Source organism: Pleurodeles waltl, chromosome 6 (genome assembly GCF_031143425.1).
Source record: "Pleurodeles waltl isolate 20211129_DDA chromosome 6, aPleWal1.hap1.20221129, whole genome shotgun sequence".
Classification (NCBI taxonomy): domain Eukaryota; kingdom Metazoa; phylum Chordata; class Amphibia; order Caudata; family Salamandridae; genus Pleurodeles; species Pleurodeles waltl.
In genome coordinates, this window is record NC_090445.1 from 783,825,265 (window position 1) to 783,842,459 (window position 17,195).

At 47.4% G+C, this 17,195-nt stretch overlaps 1 protein-coding gene across 1 annotated transcript in view; it reads right to left on the minus strand.

Annotated features, from left to right (window-relative positions):
* Positions 1-17,195, minus strand: part of SMC3 (structural maintenance of chromosomes 3) — an 849,197-nt gene that overhangs the window by 295,491 nt on the left and 536,511 nt on the right. The window contains exon 21 of the mRNA XM_069239408.1: positions 5,978-6,136. Coding sequence (XP_069095509.1) covers positions 5,978-6,136 — 159 coding nt within the window. The remainder of the gene's footprint in view (positions 1-5,977; positions 6,137-17,195) is intronic.

A 17,195-nucleotide genomic window follows, 5' to 3' on the forward strand; every position in this document is an offset into this window, starting at 1 on the left:
CAGATTTGTTGGTATACCTTGCCACAAATTTATGCCAACAACAGGCATATACCATTTTGGTGGAGGGACGCCTGGCTGCCAAGATAACGTGTCAGACTTCAGGAGGAAGGTCAAAAGCCGTCAACTGCCGCCGCTTAATCTCCCCGCATGAAGGAGCAGATTGGACAGGTTCGGGTGGAGAACTGTCCCCGGCTGCTGCGACAGAAGAACCTCCCAAAGAGGCAGTCTGAGTGAAGGATCAGTGGCCATGCTCAATAGCTTGGATACCATACTTTCTGTGCCCAGTCCGGAGCCACCAAGATAACTTGGGCCTGGTCGTTCCTAATCTTCTTGAGAACTCTGGGCAGAAGTGGTATAGGCATAAAGGAGGCCGAAGTTCCACTTGAGACGAAAAGCGTCTCCGAGTGAGTGCCGCCTTGGAAACTCCAACGCACAAAACAGCTGAACTTGTGCGTTCTCTGCAGAGGCGAACAGATCTAACCAAGGCTCTCCCTACTGCTGAAAGAGACCTTGCGCCTCCTCCGGATGGAGATGCCATTCGTGATCAGCTGTGTATCGACGGCTGAGTTTGTCCGCTCTGGCGTTTAGAGAGCACGCCAGACGTTGAACGACCAGGGTAATGCCCTGATGTTCCAGGCATGTCCAGAGGCATAGTGCCTCCTGAAAAAGGCTCCAGAACCGTACTCCGTCCTGTTTGTTGCAGTACCACATGGCAGTAGTATTGTGCATGAATACTTGCACTACTTTCCCTTTGAGAAAGTGAAGAAATGCTTTCAATGCAAGCCTGACCACCTGGAGCTCCAAAAGATTGATATGGACCCCAGACTCCGCTGCACACCAGAGGCCTCTGATCTCCACCTCTCCCATGTGTTACCAGCAGGATGCAGGGGGCCATGAGGCCCAGATGCCTCAGAGTCAGTTTCACCAAAACCCAAGACAGCGGCTGAAAGATCAGAATCATAGCCCGAATATCTTGGACCTGCTTTTTGGGAGGGTAAGCCCGAAACTGCATTGTGTCCAGAACAGCTCCGATGAAAGAGAGCATCTGAGAGGAAGTCAGGTGTGACTTCAGCACGTTGATAGTGAGCCCCAGCATGTGCAGAAGGCTCGCCGTAGTCTGAAGGTGGGAGACGACTGACTGGGGCGAACACGCCTTCAACAGCCAGTCGTTGAGGTAGGGGAAGACAGACCTCTAACATGCGCAGATGAGCTGCAACCACTGCCATCACTTTCGTGAACACCTGAGGGGCGCTGGAAAGGCCGAAGGGGAGCACGGTAAACTGATAGTGCTCGTGACCTACCAATAATTGTAGGTAACATCTGTGGGCAGGCAGGATGGGGATGTGGAAATAAGCGTCCTGCAGGTCCAACACTACCATCCAGTCTCCTGGGTCCAAGGCAGACAGGACTTGAGCCATTGTGAGCATTTTGAATTTCTCCTTCTTGAGGAAGTAATTGAGGTCCCGAAGGTCTAGGATAGGACGTAAGCCCTTGTCCTTTTTCAGAACCAGAAAGTAGTGGGAACAACAACTACAACCTACTTCTGGCACAGGGACCTGCTCTATGGCTCCCTTGGCCAAGGAGCCACAACTTCCTGACGGAGAAGTGCCAAATGATCCTCAGGAAGATGGCTGACTGATGAAGGCATGGCTGCTGGGGCAGATTCGAAGGGTAGGGAATAGCCCTTCCGAACGATCTGCAAAACCCACCTGTCCATAGTGATGGATTCTCAGTGAGGCAGGTGATGGTGAATACTGCTGCCAACTGGATCGGAGTGCGGGCGGACTAGGAGGGTTCGGAGGCTGCAGCCGGGGCAGGGGTGGACTGGGCAGACCTCTGGTTCCCTGTTCCACCCCCATGTGGGATTCCACATCCCCGGCCATGCAGCAGTTGAACAGCATGGGTGGCATGGAGGCTGGGTTGGGGATGCGACAGAGATCCCCTTCTGTGGCCACGGAAGGACTGTTGGGGGAGAGGGGCAGCGGAAAGGCCAAGGGACCGAGCTGTAGCCCGGGAGTCCTTGAATCTCTCCAAGGCAGAGTCCACCTTGTCTCCAAAGAGACGGGAGCCATCAAAGGGCATGTCCATAAAAGACTGTTGGATAAGAGACTGTTGGACATCTCTGAAAAACCATTAGTACGCAACCAGGCATGGCGTCTTAAAGCCAACATAATAACAACCGATCTACCCAGAGAGTCGGTTGTGTCCAGCCCACATCGGATCGTGAACTTCACCACATCTCTCCCAACGGTGACAGCTTGGGAGACAACAGCAAAGGCCTCCTCCGGTATCTGCGGCAGAATTTGCACAACCGTATACCACAGAGAGTTGGCCAAAAGGCATGCCGTGTTCACAAGACTGGAGGAAGAAAACATCTTCTTCCCAAATTGTTCCAGCCTTATTGATTCCCTATCCCAGGGTGCAGAATGGAATGCGCCTGAGAAAGAGGAAGACTGGATGACAAGACTCTCAGGCGTGGGGTCAGTATTTAGGATTGTTCGGGCGGGCAAAAGGCGACGTGTGATAGTCCTGTTCACAGGAGCCCCTGTGTTGGGTTTGGACCAGGTAACCAAGAGGACAATCGGTGAGGGCTTCAATGAATGGCAAAAGGGGCTCAGATGTGGAAGCCCCTGGCTGAAGCACCTCAAGCCCAAGGACCTCAGCCACCCTACTGACCACCATACTCTAAGTCGCTCCCCCTCTGCCGTAGTCACCGGCGCCAACGCCTGGAGAAGTGTCCAGTCCACTGGCCTCGCCCAATTCCTGTGCCCAGTCCAAAGATGGGTCATCCTGGTATTCATAAGGGTCCAGGGACCCCTGCAATTCTCCCCTGAATTCGCAACCATAAGGAAAAGGGTCCAAATCCGACCTGGGGTGAGTAAGACCCATCGAAGTCAGAGACAGCGTCGGCAGATGGCGTTCTGACTCCGAGTCGTCTGGATGAGGATATGGTCGACGTCGATCGTAGGCATTGCCAAAGTCAGAAGCGTCGACAATCGAACCGGCACCGGGGAAGATCTCAGTGGTACGGCCGACACTGACACAGATCTGCGAGCAGATCCGTAGGGGACCTCGGTGGCCGGAGCTGGAGAGGAACCCGAAGGACCCCGACTGAACCCCTGAGGCCCGAAGGAGCCGTTTCGGGGTCGGCCTGCCCAAAAATGAGGAGCTTGGCCTCTTAAAACTCCTTCAATTGGGCAGGGGTCACTCCAGCTCCCAGAAATTTGGGGAAGTGTAGAGTGGACCCAGAAGCATACTCAGAAGATGGAGGCCTCAAGCATTGACGCTCCACCCGTGTTGCATCAGCCAAGCGACGGGGTGGATTCAAAGGGTGACAGGACCGCTTCAACAACTTCTTCTTACCTGTGCCCAAAAGACTTGGCTGAAGAAGACTTGTGGTGGCTCTGCGAGCGGTCTCGAAACCTTCCCCTCAAGCGAGACCGGGCCCTATGTGGAGTCGAGCGCCGGGTCGCAATGAGCTTGAGGGACCGCTCCCTCAAGGCCTTTAGGTGCATGGCCCGGCACTCGGAGCACGACTTCGGGTCGTGGATGTGCTCCAAGCACCACAAACAGACCCAATGCGGATCCGTCACAGACATCATGCAGTGACAGTCCTCCCGCAGCTTAAAACAGGTCTACCTGGACATCTCGACGCACCAAAAACTCACTAAAAACTCGACAAAACGTTCGAACTCAGTCAAAAAGAGACCAGGGTAGCTCTCTCCGGATCAGCATGTGGCACAGAAAGTGGCGTCTATGTACTACTCCGGACATCATCACGACGTCTATGATGCCAACGATGCCTGTGGAGTCGACCAATGCCACCTACCGATGCACAAGGGTATTGCTCAAAGAAAAAATCTCCAGATCTAGTCTGATGCCTAGGGGAAAAATCTAAGGTAAGGAATCTGCAACTAGAAGTCTCTATCAGATTTACTTTCCAGATATCAAGATATTTTACAAGGATGTCTGACAGGAAAACTGCAGAAAATGGGTAATATCCATCCTCACAGTGCCTAGGTCCCACACCTTTGAGAAGGAAAAAAGGCAACTGAAATACAAGGAACTAGGAGATAAAATGCCTCTAGACTTCTTAAACCTTTCTATTGTTAAGATTAGTGGGCCTCCATTTTCTCTTACAGAGAGATCTAGACAGCAGTTAAGTCTTAAAGATGCCTATTGTAGGTTTCGTTTAAGATTTTAATAACTGGAATCATAAAAATAGTTGTGAAAAGAACTTAGCCTTTCGGAGCCTTCAGAGGGTGCTCTGGAGCCATGGACAAGGGTACACTTTGAAAACTTTCATAAACAAATATGTGGATTAAACGTTCCAGGGGAGGTCACCTCACGTAGCATGGATTTATTCTACTGTTTGTGACTATCAATGAAGATCCTGTGATGAAGTTAAGCTCCACCTATGATCTTACCTCACCTTGATTAGTGTCTTTACTTTTTCATTTTTCATTACTTGGAGGAGATTGGCAGATTGTGATTCTTTGAGTTACACAGCCTAATTCAGTTTGTCTTCTGGCTCCCTGGAGAATTATCAACCTAGTACCTCCTTGTTTTCCATTGTAGTATATTATAGTTCTACAACCCATACCAGTTTGTCAGTCACTAGATGAAATATACATAGTGAGGATTTATCTTCTCAGAGTTTCAACATGTTAATGAGCACATGGCTCCTATAACAACAAAATATGCCCCTCAAAACCTTTTTCTGTCAGAAAAGGTGCCCTTTTGAAAAAAAAAAAAAAAAGAAACTTGACTCTAATCACCCGATATTTTATAGGGTTTGCATCTCTTCCAATAGTTTCAATTGAAATTTTGACAGTTTTATCTTCATTTTGAGTTTTTCTCCTGGAGACTATCTAGCGTGACCACACTTTCCACGAATTCTATGTATATAGCAGAGATAAATCATTTAAGGGCCACATGGCATGGTCCATGTGTAATCTGTCATTTTCACTCATGCATGAGAAAGATCCAGTATGCAGGATTACCATTAGGACAAAACTCAAAGATAACAACAACATTCAATTACAGGACATCTGCAAACAAAAGAAATGCAACAAATCTGCAGATGGGGGTCAGTAAAAGAACGAAAGGCACCACACCAGCGTCTCTGGATAAGTGAGGTGCTTAAATGTCTCACCAAAAAGGAGATCAAATATGCATGGGTTTTTATGGAATCACAAACGTTTCCACCATCAAAACAAAAATTATTTGGGTCAAGGCATTTTGTTTTTTTACTTCAAAACTGCTGATCCATATCTGCCAAGAGGCCAGTTGTCAAGTGTCACCTTCATACAAATCCTAAAACTTTAGCCTTTAGCAAACTTTCTTGAACATGTACTTTAAATTGTAATAATATAAACTTGGGACTGAACTCATCTACATATGCAAAAACCCTGACCCAAACAGTTCAGAATCAGAAGGAAGCGTCAAATAGAACACAGAACCATTTTGCAGCTATGGAAAGAGTAGAGGAGGGCTAGTAGGGGAAAGAGACAATTGTTATCCAGTTAAGGTAGTAAGGCAGGTGTAGAAGGCATTATTAGGGGGAAAAACAGACAACCATATATGACCATTATATTGCAAGTCACCTCAGAGTTCTGTGAGCTTACAAATGCACTATGCCTGCAGCCCAGTGACATGGAAAACCCTTATAGTATAATGTTGAGGGTACATGATTAATGTAGGCTATACATCTTCCCAGAAACTAGGCTCTCTTTCTGTGGGATGTTTCAATGGAGATTAGCTAATGAACTAAATGTAGAAGCTGGTCCCATGACGATAAAAAGGCATGCTTCACATAAGTAAGGGAGTAGAGACTTTGACTGACATTAAGAACAACTGTCCGATGGAGACAAACTAAATTGTACTACAATAACTTGCTACACTCACTGAAGTTGCATAGCTGTAATGGTATACCATAAATGAATACCAAATTGTTGCATAAGAAAGATGCACTTACTTGTTGCAATTGGCGGATCTCATCGTTCAGTGCATCTACTCTCCTCTGATCTTCCAGACTCAGCTGTGACAGCAAATCAGTCCCAAGTTCGGCCTTTAATGACTCGCGTGTAGATTCCATGGCATGTAAACTTGCCTCCAAACTTTGTAAGCTGCGTTGCTGGAAGAAACACACTGAAATGTTAAATGCAACTGAACAATGCACAGTAACCAGGAAAACATAATCTAATAAGGATATACAATTCTGGACTGGTAGCACAAAAAGTTTTTTTTTCCCATCAATTTTATTCAGATGTGATGCATATGGAGTTTGAGTCAAGACAATTACGTTTTCCAAAAAATACATACAGACACCATGTCACACCCCTTGAAAATCTCTATTTGAATATAAAGCAGAAGAGGTTTAGTAAATGTATTTACCCTTGTATGTTGAGTTTTTAGTCTACCAAGAAGGAATTAATAACCATTTGATATCAGAAAGGTATGCACAAAATTATCTATCTAGAAGTAAGACTTTCTTGGAGCTGCTAAACCTATATAAATAGGACATAGTTGAGTAGGGAGAGGTCTGTATGCCACACTCATCTGGGCTAATCCAAAGCAATTAGAATGAGCTGGGCCTGGTCTTGGCAACTCTTCTTCAGAACTTGAAGAATCAAGGCATGCTTTGGCAGAAAGGCATTCTCCAAGGCTCCTCTAAACGGATATGGCAGGATGTAGGAAAGTACCCTCTTTGTGGCATGGTTACCCCCCACCTTTTGCCCGCTATCAGTATGCTTAGAATGTTTTCACTGGGATCTTGCTAACCAGGACCCCAGTGATTGTGCCCTCTCCCTCTAAATTTGGTTGCCTAGGATTTTTTGTACACTCCACAATTGGCATAATGGTGCACCCTTATAAGTCCCTTCTATATGGTACTTCGGTACCCAGAGCATTGGGGCACCAGGGGTTCCCCATGGGCTGCAGCATGTATTGTGCCAACCATGGGAGCCCTTTCAATATTTGTCTGCAGGCCTGCCATTGCAGCCTTCGTGAAAAGGTACATGCAACCTTGCATTGCTGGTCACTATACCATGTCACTAAGTCACCCAATGGCAGGACCATCCACACCAAAGGGCAGGGTGCAGGTCCCTGTGTGTGGGCACCCCTGCATGAGCAGAGATGCCCCTTCGAACTCCAGTTCCAATTCACTGGACTTCGTAAGTGCAGGGAAGCCATTTTGGAAATATAGTGGCCACTGGTCACTACCTGTGTCCACCTACATAATGGCAACTCAGAACTTGGGCATGTTTGGTATCAAACATGTTGGAATCATACCCCAATACTATTGCCAGTATTGGTTGTATGATTCCATACACTCTGGGGTCTCCTCAGAGGACCACCCCCCACTGGCTCCTACCAGACTTCTAGGATGTCCCAGGCAGCCTGCGCAGCTGGCAACCCTAAGACAGGGTTCTGCCCTCCTGCTGCTTGACCAGCTCAAGCAGAGGAAGGCAGAATAAAGGATTTCCTGTGGGAAAGGGAAGCAACACCCTCTCCCTTGGAAATAGGTGTTAGAAGGCTTGGGAGGAGCAGCCTCCCAAAGCCATTGGTTTGCTTCGAAGGGCACATCTGGTGCCCTCCTTGCATAAATCGGTTTGCACCAGTCCAGGGACCACCCGGGCCCTGCTCTGGCAGGAAACTGGACAAGGAAAAGGGGAGTGACCACTCCTCTGTCCATCACCACCCCAGGGGTGGGGCCCAGAGCTCCTTCAGGTGGCCAACTTCTTGATCCTTCCACCTTGAAACCAAGATGTGCAGATGCCCCTGGGAGCATTTGAGAGGCCAGGTCAGGCAGGTGACGTCAGAGACCCCTCCTGATAGGTTGTCACAGCATACAGTGACCAATCCCCCTTTTCGGGCTATCTAGGGACTCCCTTGCAGGTGGGTCCCCCAGATTCGACGTGCAAGACTCCACCAGGACTCCTCTGCATCATTTACTTCTACTTCTGGCCAGAGGAACCACAACTGGACCCTTCAGGAACCAACAAGACTGCAACTCCTGAGACAACCTCACCTTGCAACATTGTTTCTCGAGCTCCTTCCAGCAACTGCAACATTTCCCCGGCTGTGCACCCTCTAAGGTCACCAAGACTTCAGCTGCACCAAGAAGCAAGAAGGAATCTCCCTTGGAGTGAAGGAGTAACTCCCCTGCATCTGCAGGCACCTACAGCAATGAGTTCCGGCTGCGAGGATCTGTATCACAGGCGGTGGTCTAGAGTGGTCCAATTAGCCCTCTCTGTGCGGGGTCCAACGTGGGAGACAGTGAGCCATTACATCTTCCTGCAAGACAGTACCCTTGTGCACTGCAACTCTTGCAGCAACCAAGGCTTGTTGTCTCCTGCTCCAAGGGATCTTCAGACTCTGAGTAGCCACGGACCCCAGTACTTCATCCTGCCAAGGACAGTCTCTTCTCTGCTGCTCCAGCGACGTGGGACTCTTCTCCAGGTGTACTGACTGGGCCTCACTGAAACTTACTCTGCCTGCTGCCAGTGGTTTGCCTGTGGGGGCTGCAACTGCTTCTGCTGGCCCTCCCGATGGCGGAGGATCAGCCCGGACTCCACTCCAAGGGTCGAGTACCCTGGAACTTGCTGGTTTTCTTCAGCCTTGCAACTCGTCTTTTGCTTCCTTTTGCATTTGCCAAGGCCTTTTGGTGGTTCTCCTAAACCACTGACCATCTTCAACCCAACAACTGAAATGGGACACCATCTGCACCACTCCAAGGACTCCTCCTCAGCTCCTCGGCTCCACAGCTGGTCTTCTTTCCCCACTGACCCAGATCTTCATCCACATATGGGTAGGTAGTGGCTCTTGCCCCGACTGGACACTCCATTGTGGACTGGACTCTGTACACTTTTTTTGCAGGTCCTCCTTTTCCAAAATTAATCTTCTAGTCTGTGTCCTGTTCTTGCACAATCCATTTTCTAAGTCCTCTTGTTAGTCCTTGGGAAGACCAGGTACTTACCTCTGCTCTCCTGGTCGCTGGGGGTCACTTAGGTACTCACCTCTTGGGACTGCTAGTTCTTCCAGATTCCCTCTAATGACTCCATATCCTTGGGTGGGGGACTTTACTTTGCATTCCACTATTTTAGTATCTGGTTTGGCGCTCCCCTAGGGTCCTAAGTATTTTTCACAAATTTTTACCAATGCTTGTTATTTCTTGTGCCAATTCCTAGAATATATACGTATAGTGTGTACTTACCTCCAGTATGGGGGATGCCTATAAGTAATCTAGTGCGGTGTTACTATAAAAACCGATTTTTGTAACACTGTGTGGTTTCTTTCATGTGTGATAAGTTTCTGCGTGACTATTGTGGTACTGCATAAGCTTTGCATGTCTCCTAGATAAGTGTTGGCTGCTCATCCACAGCTACTTCTAGAGAGCTCTGGTTTCCCCTAGACACTGCCTAAATCCACTAATAGGGGGTTGTCTGTACCTGGTATAAGAAGCCAACACCATAAGTGTCCATCACACACCAGGCCAGCTACCTACAGAGGGCACAGAACTAAGAGCAGTAAGCGCTGTTGTGAATGCAAAGACATCCACTTGAGGTGAGCACCACTGGCAAAGATGTTCTGAATCATCTCTAGATGGAGACTCCGCTTATGGACAGCAACATGATGGCAACCGAGGCGGTCAACCTCAGTAATCAGAGAGCTGACTAATTGGTTGCCAACTTCTCACAATACATTCCAGTGCGCCCAGGCCCAGAGTCTCGGAACTCCAGACAAATGAAGTATAGACCGACTCTTGCTTGTGTGTTAACACACCACATTGTAGTTGTACTGTCTTTCGAGATCTGAATGGATTGAGCAAGAAGGGAACGAAGGAAGGCCTTGAGCACCAACTGAACTACCCTCAGTTTCCACCAAGTGAATGTGGAATACTTGATCCTCTGGAGAGCGAAGACCTCTGATCTCCAGCTCCCTCAGATACATACAGAATCAGAGGGTGGAACACAAGCACCACATATGGTGGACAGAAGGCCATCCCTTCAATCAATTTCTTCTCAGCTGAACACCAATCAAAGTCTGCTGCAGGTCTGTGGTGATCACAATCCTGTCCATCAGATCACCCTCATGAAGGAACAACTGCTTATGGAGGCCCCACTGGAGAGCCTTCAAGTGCCGGTATGCATGCTTGACCAGGGGATGCAAGAAGTGAACAGACCCAACAGGTACAGAATGGTCAGCATTGGATTTTGAGGTTATGCCCAAGACCTCGGAATCATAGACTAACTATCCTTGATCATCTGTGGAGAACGGAAAGCTCAGAGTGATGTTGCATCCCCTAGAGTCCCTAGGAACAGGAGGAACCGAAAAGGCTCCCGGGTGAGGCATGACACATGGATGAAAAAACACAACCTGAAAAGCAGGGATGTGGTCACCTGCAAGTGGTGGGACACCAGCTATGGCAACTCAGCTTTGACAACTAGCCTTCAAGGTGCAGCATACCAGGAGCTCAACCTTCTGTGTTAGACTTAAACCAATGCTATCACCATAAGAGAGGATCTGAGATGACCATTTCAAAACAAAAAGGAGAATTATGAACAGACAGTGAGGGGACCCTACCATGAATCACAAGCATCTCCTGTATAAATGTAGAATCATTATATGGAAGTATGTGTCTCGAAAGTCAAGGTCCACCATTCAGCTGCCCACTTCCAGTACAAGAAGGGCCTCAGCCAGGGACAGCAACCTCAAATTCTCCTTTTGCAGGTACAAATTCAAGAACATGAGGTCTTGCTTCGGACGAACAATGCCGTCCTTCTATGCATCATGGGTAATAATACATTTTGAAAAAAAACATGGTATTACACAAGCAACACTGGCTGCATCAGTTTTTTTAAATTTTTGTTATTACTTTTAACCATGATTCACAGCACCTGTGATTTTATACAAGGCTAAAAGAAAACAGACAAAACCAAAATAGCTCACATAGGCAAGACATGTTGGCTTTGCCAATGCTTGTTTCACACTGTTCAGCACCAGGTGTACAGTATAAACAAAAGTTGTAAAAATAAGCATTTTAATGCAGCTTGGGGCTGTCACTGTATTTTGTATGCTTGGAACAACAAAACACACAGATGCAGGCCTGGCTGTTTCAGTTGCTGACAGTGAAATACGATTAACAATATATTGCTTTTATATAGCGCTTTGCATCATAGTTCACATTTGTCTATGAGATATAAACAATCCAGGTTACAGGTACCCAATTTAATGGTACTCAACTGAATGTAATTTGCTGGTTTGCAGGTTGGTGCAGTTACCTGTGCAAAGTAATACAGGGCACCGTGGGTAAGCCAGGAATGATCCACGACTGTCGTGAGTCAACGCTCTAAAACCCAAAAGACTTATAAAAGTTAGGCAAAACATTGGCACAGCTTTATACTTCTGTGGAACAGCAGTTTCTTTTCTCAGACCTGGCAAATCATTCTATATTAGGCATCCCTTAAATTAAATAAAGGATAAGCAGCAGACAATTGTGGATGCCCGCGGTCCTCTCGCTCACACGAGGAGTCAGCCTGTCACTAGCAGCTCACCATTCATTTTAACTGCAAAAAATCAAATACATAAAAAAATGAAATTATTTTATTACATAATTCATGTTTTACAACCACTGACACGACTGCAAGGTAGAAAAAGACAACTGCCTGTTCTTGAGAATTCATGACACACTGGGTCTGACAAAGATGGAATGACTTTCTTTTTGTGGATGTAAAACGGTTGCTTCCTAAAATGAAATTCTACAGGATAAATTGCACAGGGTGTGGAGGACTTTACGTATGTATCAAGCTGCTTTAGAAAAAAGATAGGGAAACAAGGAAAACAAGCATTAGCAAAGCTAAGAGGTCAAATGCAGACAAGGGCCATGTTTAGGGCAGTGCGACATGGTGCTGACGAGGAAGGGTGTGTTGGGGCAGTGACTTCAAGGGGGGCGCTGTGTTTAGTAATAATGTACGATTTAAAAGCACCTGCTGAAGAGTTTCCTGTGCGTCCAGCTTTCAGGTAGCAATAAAAATGTCATAACTTCAGTGATTGATAATCCTCTTAGAGAAAGATCTTTTGTTTAGAGGCAGTTTTGATCCGCCATGAAATAGCACAGAGGGTTAACATGCCTGCTGCAAAGAACAGGAGAAAATACGTTATTTACCAGTAATTGTAGTTCTCTAGTATTGGTATCTTTCATAGAGTCACATGCTTGAATCATTCCCAGAAGTGGGAGTCCCACGGCCCCATAATAAAGCAGTAGATATATCACTACCATAGGCTATAATGGCAATGAAAAAGTCAGCTTAAAAAAAGGACCAAACTTGAACCTGTCTCTGTGTGTGTTGGTTAGTGTATCAAATAAGAAATCCTCTTGAATGGGTTATTTATGTAGACGGACATTATGGTATGTATCTGCCCTAACAATAAACTGTTGGTAGCTAGCTGTCTCTTCGGGGGGAGGGAGGGAGGCCTAGCAGGATATAGATCTCTGTCCGTATTAACAAATGGGTCTGGATCATAAGAATCCCAGGGATCTGGATTTTGAAGTGTTTCTCTTGGGTAGTGTTCCTCAAATATGGGTGATCTCTATGGACTCAATTCTTACAGAACAGAAGACACAAGAGAAGAGATAGGTGAAGTTGGGAAGGAGTAGTAGGAGGAGGAGCAGGCTCAGTCAAGGGGATAACCTTCTTCTTATGTATCTTCTTCGAAGGCGGGGAGGTGTCCAATGCCCCCTTGAAAGTTATCTCAAGTTTAAAAGTCACAGTAGGTGAAGCTATAATTCGCCCTGTGCCTTCTTGAGTGTATTATCTGCACTGCTTAGCGTCAATAATTTCAAGAATAGGTTGAATAGGTGAGGGAGTGGAGGATGAATGTCCAGAAGTCCCGAAGTAACTGTGTCTTTTTGTTTTGGAACCATTGTTTTTGGTCGATGGGATTTTTTCGGATCCAAATTTGGTTCCCTAGTCTCTCGGCTCGAATCCCGGTCTGAGGCAGGTGCCAACACTTTGCTCATACTTCGTCGGACTTAAGTGGCTGTTTTTGATGCCGAAGCCTGAGGTTGTTTCTTTGGTTGCGGTGCTGAGGCAGTAGGAGGGGGCAGCCGAACCGTCTTTCCGAGACCGACCATGGCTTGTTTGCAGCGGTGGTCCGGTGACCTCCGTCAGGACTATTTTTGGTGTTTCTGGGTGATGAGATGGAGCCCCAGTACTCACGGGTTGTGCTGACGTTATAGACTGCCTCTCAAAGTCGGATTTCATGTCCAAGTCCAATGACGGAGGCTTATTCTTGATGTATCTGTTCTTGTGCATGTTACTCACTGAAAATATCCAGAGTGATTTCTGGATATCTGAGTGCCATCTCTGACCTGCGAGCCCGTCGGTTCCATAAAGTTTTCGTCGACTGAAAAGATCGACACACCACGCACAGACTCTTGATAATCTGGTGAAAGGCACAGGTTACACACTCAATATTAATCGGTGTAATGGTACTATGAGAAGCACCAAGGACAGGAAAAAAACTGTGTCAGTTCCTTCAGGATTACATTATTTTTGGGCCCACTAGTATTTAGGCCAGAAGGCCGAGTGGGCCAGTCCAAAGGGCATATGGTTGAAAAACTTGACCCGACGAGTACGGAAAATGGATGTGCGAAGTAAAAAAAAACACAATTAAAATGAGAATACCATCCAATATAGATAAGGCAGAGTCTCTTAGGCAGGAGCAAGTTTAAGACAGAGCGAAAGATTACACGTCCCAACCGATGGAGGAGAGAAAACAATCTAACAAAGGACTCAATGCCTATGAGTAGTATCACCAAGAGGGAAGAACCGGGGAGGAGTCTCGATCTTGTGACTCGTAAACCCACCTCAAACACTCTGGACCCAACACTAGATGGCAGGATAATGCAAAGTATGTGCATCTACAGCCACACATGCCAATGAACATATCAATATAAAATATATACATATGTATTTATATTTAGAAAATGTTACTTACCCAGTAGACATCTTTTCGTGACATGTAGTGCTGCAGATTCACATGGTTTGCATAAGTATGCCTGGTAGTGTTGGGCACGGTGTGTTAATTTTGTATTTTTTTTTTCGAAGAAGAATTTCGAGTCACATGATCGAGTGACTCCTTAGTTCAGTGATAGTGCTCATGTGCATCGAGTCCTTTGTTAGATTGTTTTCCCACAGGAAGAATGAAGTAAAAAGTGTAGAAATTTATATGCGCACACACACACACACACGCATATAGTGAGAAAAGAAGATGTCCATGCAATGTATGGAAAATGTCACTTACCCAGTGTACATCTGTTCGTGGCATGAGACGCTGCAGATTCACATGCTGTGCATATCCCGCCATCTAGTGTTGGGCTCGGAGTGTTACAAGTTGTTTTTCTTCGAAGAAGTCTTTTCGAGTCACGAGATCGAGGGACTCCTCCCATTTCGGCTCCATTGCGCATGGGCGTCGACTCCATCTTAGATTGTTTTCCCCGCAGAGGGTGAGGTAGGAGTTGTGTATATAGTAATAGTGCCCATGCAATGGAATATATATATATATTAGTGTGATTAAAAAGTGATATATTTATAAATTTATAAGTGTACAAGTTTATTTTTATCAACTTATAACGGCTACAGGCTCCCGGGGAGGTGGGAGGGCGCATGTGAATCTGCAGCGTCTCATGCCACAAACAGATGTACACTGGGTAAGTGACATTTTCCGTTCGATGGCATGTGTAGCTACAGATACACATGCTGTGCATAGACTAGTAAGCAGTTATCTCCCCAAAAGCGGTGGTTTAGCCTGTAGGAGTTGAAGTTGTTTGAAATAATGTTCGTAGTACTGCCTGTCCTACTGTGGCTTGTTGTGTTGTTAACACATCCACACAGTAATGTTTAGTGAATGTATGAGGCGTAGACCATGTGGCTGCCTTACAGATTTCTGTCATTGGTATATTCCCTAGAAAGGCCATTGTGGCACCTTTCTTTCTAGTGGAGTGTGCCTTTGGTGTAATAGGTAGTTCTCTTTTTGCTTTAACATAACAGGTTTGAATACACTTGACTATCCATCTAGCAATGCCTTGTTTAGATATTGGATTACCTGCATGAGGTTTTTGGAAAGCTCCAAACAATTGTTTTGTTTTGCGAAATTGTTTGGTTCTATCAATGTAATAGAGTAGTGTAAGGAAATGCCTCCTTGGCATGGTTGCCCCCTGACTTTTTGCCTTTGCTGATGCTATGTTTACAATTGAAAGTGTGCTGAGGCCTGCTAACCAGGCCCCAGCACCAGTGTTCTTTCCCTAACCTGTACTTTTGTATCCACAATTGGCAGACCCTGGCATCCAGATAAGTCCCTTGTAACTGGTACTTCTAGTACCAAGGGCCCTGATGCCAAGGAAGGTCTCCAAGGGCTGCAGCATGTCTTATGCCACCCTGGAGACCTCTCACTCAGCACAGACACACTGCTTGCCAGCTTGTGTGTGCTGGTGAGAACAAAACGAGTAAGTCGACATGGCACTCCCCTCAGGGTGCCATGCCAGCCTCTCACTGCCTATGCAGTATAGGTAAGACACCCCTCTAGCAGGCCTTACAGCCCTAAGGCAGGGTGCACTATACCATAGGTGAGGGTACCAGTGCATGAGCATGGTACCCCTACAGTGTCTAAACAAAACCTTAGACATTGTAAGTGCAGGGTAGCCATGAGAGTATATGGTCTGGGAGTCTGTCAAACACGAACTCCACAGCACCATAATGGCTACACTGAAAACTGGGAAGTTTGGTATCAAACTTCTCAGCACAATAAATGCACACTGATGCCAGTGTACATTTTATTGCAAAATACTCCCCAGAGGGCACCTTAGAGGTGCCCCCTGAAACTTAACCGACTGTCTGTGTAGGCTGACTAGTTCCAGCAGCCTGCCACACTAGAGACATGTTGCTGGCCCCATGGGGAGAGTGCCTTTGTCACTCTGAGGCCAGTAACAAAGCCTGCACTGGGTGGAGATGCTAACACCTCCCCCAGGCAGGAGCTGTAACACCTGGCGGTGAGCCTCAAAGGCTCACCCCTTTGTCACAGCCCAGCAGGGCACTCCAGCTTAGTGGAGTTGCCCGCCCCCTCCGGCCACGGCCCCCACTTTTGGCGGCAAGGCTGGAGGGAACAAAGAAAGCAACAAGGAGGAGTCACTGGCCAGTCAGGACAGCCCCTAAGGTGTCCTGAGCTGAGGTGACTCTAACTTTTAGAAATCCTCCATCTTGCAGATGGAGGATTCCCCCAATAGGGTTAGGATTGTGTCCCCCTCCCCTTGGGAGGAGGCACAAAGAGGGTGTACCCACCCTCAGGGCTAGTAGCCATTGGCTACTAACCCCCCAGACCTAAACACGCCCTTAAATTTAGTATTTAAGGGCTACCCTGAACCCTAGAAAATTAGATTCCTGCAAACTACAAGAAGAAGGACTGCCTAGCTGAAAACCCCTGCAGAGGAAGACCAGAAGACGACAACTGCCTTGGCTCCAGAAACTCACCGGCCTGTCTCCTGTCTTCCAAAGAACTCTGCTCCAGCGACGCCTTCCAAGGGACCAGCGACCTCTGAATCCTCCGAGGACTGCCCTGCTTCGAAAAAGACGAGAAACTCCCGAGGACAGCGGACCTGCTCCAAAAAGACTGCAACTTTGTTTCAAGGAGCAGCTTTAAAGACCCTGCAATCTCCCCGCAAGAAGCGTGAGACTTGCAACACTGCACCCGGCGACCCCGACTCGGCTGGTGGAGAACCAACACCTCAGGGAGGACCCCCGGACTACTCTACGACTGTGAGTACCAAAACCTGTCCCCCCTGAGCCCCCACAGCGCCGCCTGCAGAGGGAATCCCAAGGCTTCCCCTGATCGCGACTCTCTGAAACCTAAGTCCCGACGCCTGGAAAAGACCCTGCACCCGCAGCCCCCAGGACCTGAAGGACCGGACTTTCACTGGAGAAGTGACCCCCAGGAGTCCCTCTCCCTTGCCCAAGTGGAGGTTTCCCCGAGGAAGCCCCCCCTTGCCTGCCTGCAGCGCTGAAGAGATCCCTTGATCTCTCATAGACTAACATTGCGAACCCGACGCTTGTTTCTACACTGCACCCGGCCGCCCCCGCGCTGCTGAGGGTGAAATTTCTGTGTGGGCTTGTGTCCCCCCCGGTGCCCTACAAAAC